The sequence below is a fragment of the Dermacentor albipictus genome, chromosome 8, assembly GCF_038994185.2.
Source record: "Dermacentor albipictus isolate Rhodes 1998 colony chromosome 8, USDA_Dalb.pri_finalv2, whole genome shotgun sequence".
Classification (NCBI taxonomy): Eukaryota; Metazoa; Arthropoda; class Arachnida; order Ixodida; family Ixodidae; genus Dermacentor; species Dermacentor albipictus.
This window is the reverse complement of record NC_091828.1, coordinates 123,782,797-123,788,796: the sequence shown is the minus strand read 5'-3', so window position 1 is coordinate 123,788,796 and position 6,000 is coordinate 123,782,797. Positions and strand designations below refer to the sequence as shown.

The 6,000-nt window shown below is 42.1% G+C and overlaps 1 protein-coding gene across 1 annotated transcript in view; it reads right to left on the bottom strand.

Annotated features, from left to right (window-relative positions):
* Positions 1-4,464: 4,464 nt before the first annotated feature.
* Positions 4,465-6,000, bottom strand: part of LOC139049157 (lysosomal alpha-glucosidase-like) — a 41,944-nt gene continuing 40,408 nt past the window's right edge. The window contains exon 21 of the mRNA XM_070524400.1: positions 4,465-4,575. Within this exon, the coding sequence (XP_070380501.1) occupies positions 4,513-4,575 (63 nt within the window). The 3' untranslated portion in view covers positions 4,465-4,512. The remainder of the gene's footprint in view (positions 4,576-6,000) is intronic.

Sequence of the window (6,000 nt, the reverse complement as noted above, 5' to 3'; positions counted from 1 at the left end):
ACAGCGCTCGCGGAGGCCACCAGCGTTCGCAATTAAACCTTTGTTACTGTCATGGACGAACGAAATAAACATGGAGACAATGTGACATCACGCCATCAGCTTTCGAAAGCGGACTCTCCATGGAGTCCTTCCTTTCGCTCTCTCCCTCGCGCTATCGGCTCAGCGTATATCGGGCTGCTAGTTTTACCATGTAAGAAAGCCCACGGTAAGCTAACTTATTTTTGTTAATTTACATACGTACCAAAGGCGTTGGCGCCAAGTATAAATAGGATGTTATATCAACGCGGTCAAGGTTATGGCTGCGGGAACCTGGAAGAGTTTCTTAATGCTGGCATAGAAGGCTAAAGCGAATGCACAACGTTTGGACTAAATAGCAACGACCTAAACATGTTATTATAAAATGAAGTTCCATTAACCTTTAAATTGAAGTAACACTGCTTTGAATTGGATTTATTGCAAAATTATTGCGCAGATGGATATTCTTGCTTATGCGCGGGGTGCTCTGGACAACGTCTATTCTTCCGTGTATGTTGGTTGTCTGCACCGGAGATGCTATGGCCATTTTATTCCACACGTAGGGTGTCTGGTTGTTTTCAGCGGCAACTTTCTTTCAGTGATCAGTTCTGATAACGGCTCATTGCACAAGGCTGTAAAATAATTTACAACCTTAAAAGTGAAAACGGGTGTAAATTTGTCTATAACGCACACATTTAGGGTGTGAGTTATATAACTGATACCCTGAGGGCGTGAGTTATAAATACATTTACACCTTTTTTTCACTTTTAGAGGGTGTAAATTACTTTACAGTGAAGGCTGTGATTCAGAACGATAAACAATCTTCTTGCTATGTGGCGTACATATTATAAGCTTTTGGTTTCCCTTCTGGCCATCCCAACTCAAAATATGTACGGTTGAATAACTGCACACTTGAGCACGCTAGCCGAAGCGCATCGTAAGCGAACAATGTTGTGCAGTTTCGCATGGTAATTTCTGTATCACCTTATCACTGCCGTGAAGTGACAGCTTATTGTCATGTCACGAGGATATGCCTGGAAGCTTAGGTCACGGCTGAAGAATGCGAAACGTGGAGAATTAATGGTAAGTGTAACTATACGCTGTGAAATGTTTGTGCGTCAGCCAGGATGACGTGATTTCTACTGGCAACTATAATTGGATGCCGTGAAAAGCCGTGGCGGCATCGCAGTGGTTGTGCCAACGCGCTGCTCAAGCCTAGGTATCTGAGTTAAGCCCGCTTGCGAAGGGCGCTTTTAGATAAGGGTGAGATGCGGAGATGCTTCTATAGGTTTCATGTTTCCAGTTTTGAAGGTTTTTGGCCTTTCAGGAAAGAAATGTTCTGCGGGTGCGTGTTCTGCATTTCCTAACAAAAGGTCCTTTGTCAGTGTAGCAATCGTACGTGAGCTTCCTCTTCTATCTTTCGCACCATATGTTTAATAATAATAATTGGGGTTTTACGTGCCAAGACCACTTTCTGATTATGAGGCACGCCGTAGTGAAGGACTCCGGAAATTTTGAGCACCTGAGGTTCTTTGACGTGCACCTAAATCTAAGCACACGGGTGTTTTCGCATTTCGCCCCCATCGAAATGCGGCCGCCGTGGCCGGGATTCGATCCCGCGACCTCGTGCTCAGCAGCCCAACACCATAGCCACTGAGCAATCACGGCGGGTACCATTTGTTTGCTTGCTTGTTCTTGCGCTACACTTCAAAACGGTCAACCTATGACAACTCGTCCACCTATCTATTTTGATCATGCATATTTTATTCACTTGGGCGCAATTTCACCTTTCGTAAGTGACAATTTTTTTCATTTTTTTAGGTACGTAACGCTTAACTATACCGGCAGCCACCAGTGTGTCTCTGCTATTCGCTGTTTTTAAGGACGAAGGTTCCGTCGAGCTTTCGGTTGCTAGCCTTTTTTTTCAGCTCCCTGAATTTCTAAATGACGAAATGAAGAAATAATTTTATTTTCACAGCAATAACTGCGAGAACCCGATTGACTTCCTTCGCCTTATCTCTTTTGAGTGAATGTTAAAGAACACTGCGTGGCCAAACTTAATCCGGAGCCTTCCACAGCAGCACCCCTCACAAGGAACTGTGCAGTTTCTAGTCGCTAAGCACTACAATTTCATAAGAATCATGTGTTCATTTTCTCCAGCAGCCGTAACCCTCATTATACTTATGAATTAAAAGACCAATAAGAGTTAGTCCCCAATACATGACATATACCTATAGGAAAAAGAGGTACTTACCCAAACGTATTCCAATTAAAACAGTTGTTGTCATCAGCTTCATGTTGCATATGACCTGCTAGCCGCTGACTGTAGCTTTATGTCACGGAGAAGAGTGCTATATGTGCCAAGATTACTCACTGTAACAATGCAGTGCCTCCAATTTCTTGTGACGTAGTTAGATTCGCGAAGTATACGCTAAGCAAAGGAACGTGAAAACGTACCAGAGCACGACTCGCAACTGCTTTATTTCTGCAGAATACGCGTACATATATACACCTTCAGTCAGCGCCGGCGCATGCACATTCAAGCATCAAGTGCGGTAAGATAAGGAACTTCCTACAAACTTCCTACAAACATGCTTCGCTTACGCACAAGCTACATTTCTCACCGATATAAAACGTTTCAATAATTTCGATATCTTTCGTATCATTACTTCTGGCCAGACTCCGCACGTCAGAAAAGAATGCCAAGATGCGCAGTGGCTGACTGAAGGGATAAATGTACGCGTCTTCTGTAAAAATAAAGTACTTTTGAGTGGCGCTCTGTCTCATTATTTTCTCTTGTGTGCTGTGTATTGCTTTTAAATAGCCTTAATGAATCGGTACAAACTTGCCGAACAAGTTCTCTTAAAAGGAGTGGGGTTTACTACGAAAGTGATACACTCGAAATATACCCTTTTATTTTTTTAAGACCCCAGGAATGAACATTTTTAGCACTCTTTTTTTTTTACTTTTTTCCCTGTTTCTTGTTTTTTTCTTTTTGTTTGTGTGCTCGAAACTTCAGTATGGTTCACCACTGAACAATTTTCCTAGTTGCCTTATGCAATTCGTGACGGTTACAGATGATGCATATCATATGACACGTTATTGAAATGACATCTGTATTTCCATATTATTTCTTAGAAATTCTTCTCGCCCTGCTGATATATGTGTATACTTATCAGTTGGCCTTGTAAATTGATTTTTCACTTATATTTTATTTTGTTCTTCACACACCCATAAATTTTGTAGTAAAAACAGCTTGCTCGCAGACACAAATAATACCACTTGCGCAAAGAGGGCAATGGCAAGCAGCTTCCTTAAACTCAGGGGCCAGTGGAGGTACAGGTGCCTTCTAACCAAGTGGAAGCACTGACCATCTTCAAAGCTGGAGCAGCGGCAACCCCTGCCAAACCTTTCACCCCTCCCTACCTTACACGGGCTACATCTGTCATCTTTCCTTGTGGACGCGAGTCAATCTGCACGTGTTGACTTGTGGGTCATTCACAAACTGCTCACCCGTGTTGCTTTCCTTTAAGTTCTTTCTTTTCTTTTTCACGCAAGTTCGCATTCACGTTTTTTTGTTGACTTTTCACGAGTTGTTTTCGTTGACTTTGACATTTGTCAGTACCCGTTCTGGTATTCTTGACACCACTACGTTTTTTCTTTTCTTTTTTATTCCTTTTTTCACACGCGCAAGAACGTAAAATTTGTATTCACGTTCTTGTTTCCTCTCGCTCGTTTTTCTCTTCTTACCGAGAAACCGTATAGACTGAGCTGTCCGAGTTCCAGTCATACTCTTGATGACATTATTCATTCATTACCAAACAAAATGCTGTGAATCATGTGAACAAAATTCAGAATGTAATCTGATACACGTCAGCTGTTAATAGAAGAGTGCAATATTTTCATAGGAGTGCTTCATTTACAATGTCTTGCTTGATTTTGTAATTCAGTATGCGCCTTTGCGTGTGTGTGGCTGTTGTTGGCGAATGCTCTAGATTGTGCCACTGCGACATAATGGACGCAGATATAAATGCAGCTAGGTAGGTGCTGTACATGTCTCTGTAGGCACCACTCATCACCGTTCTTTCCTCGACAAGCATTAGACATTGTCTTATATAGTCTTCGTGACAACGAAGCCTACACATCTTGCACTGCGCATGCGCCTGATATGGCGCTTGCATTTCGGCTTGGCTTGTATAAGCTGTGTAATGAACAAACCCAAAGGTTGTATGAGAATGAAGTTTCACACTGCACATAACGGAATAAGCTAAATTATGTGCATTGCCGTTGGTTTCGAAGCTTTTAGTTAACCGCATCATTAAAACGTAATTCACATAGATTCTATCATGTATTCTGCATCAGCATATTCTTTTTCTTTGTGGTTATACAAAACACGTGAAGAAGCGTCATCTGATAAGTTTCTACAGCGACAGGTTCATTACCACGTGGTGCATAATAAATGAATATTTTTTCCTTTTATTCTTTATAAAAAAATGCCTATGTCAGTTTCATGATGAAAGGCTCGGTCAATATGTGGTAGGCAGCTTCGACCATAAAAACCTGCGCATAAAGAAAAAGAATAAGTCGCCAAGTAATTGCAGTAGCAGAAGTTACATACAAAGCGAACACGAAAAACTAATATGGGAACTTCAGTTTGCTTAATAGCGGCAGCCACATGGAGTCCTGCTGTCTGAGTTTGACTCTAACTTTCACTTTGTGATTGTTACAGCGTAAAACCCATAGTACCTGGCACTTACCAAACTATAAATACAGAGATTTAATTGCTTATTTTTCTTTTAGGTGGGTCAAAAGCGCCCGTGTCTCGTGCATTGGGGGGCACGTTAATGATCCCCAGGTGGTGGAAATTTCCGGAGTCACACAAGATGGCCGCCGCATACCTCATAACCATTTTGTGGCTGTGGCTCGTAACGCCACAGAAATAACAAAAAAAGCTCATTAAGCGAGTTGGTGAGGAAGGTTGTAAAATAATTAGTTTACGAATAATGGGAAGGGTCAGCTGAAGAGGGTCTTGCGAAAAAGAAAGACACTAGCAGATTGATGATATGCTTTATTTGGTGTCCCATAGCGGCGACGTAGTGCTTTAGTGCAAAATAAAAAGAGGTTTTCTAAGTAAAATGTAATTTGTGCCCAATGCCACAAAGTATAAAGGCCATCATAATTCCACTCCTCCATTTCGCTTTGTGATGTGCAGCCTGAGTACATATGTATTCCACGTGGGCTGCATAACGCACGGACATTTTGCACGAACAGGTTACTTCTGCTGCATGCGAACTAACGCACAATTTTTAAAAAAAAAATTTAGCGTTAGTTCCTGCAAACACCCTCATGTTCAAAACCTCCGCAGGTCTTATTTCATAGGCCAAGAAAACCAAAACCAAACTATGGCATGTTACATTCCAAAACCAACATCATGACTAAATGGCACATGATAATGCGGAAACCCAGATTATTTTTTCACCTGGGATTCATTAAAGGGGCCGCTAAATTGAAGTGCACGGGTATTTTAGCAGGTCGCACCCATCGAAACGGGACTTTTGTGGCCTGGGCCGAACCCGCCACCTAGTTCATGCTCGGGTGCGCAAGGCCATGGCTTCTGGGCTAGGGTAGCTGGCCGCATATGCCAATACAAATGTCGAATAAAAGTTTGCGTGTGTGCAGGAGGCGAAAATAAATGGAGGAACGTGGAAACCATCTCTGATTACAGCACGACGTCATCCGAGTTTGGCACGTGCCAAGCGATGATGTACCATTGAAAAAACAATGATTCAGGAGCACAACGCTAGACAAAACCGTAAGCGATTCTTATTGTAAAGCACGTGGGCTTTATGTCTTTATTACTTTATTGCTTACACGTTGTGGACCCACGTATAATTTGCCGCATGAAACCGACTAAAACACTTGTTAATCATATCACGTGAAGCCAAGAAAGACACTAAGAAGAATATAGGGTAAATTACTTGTACT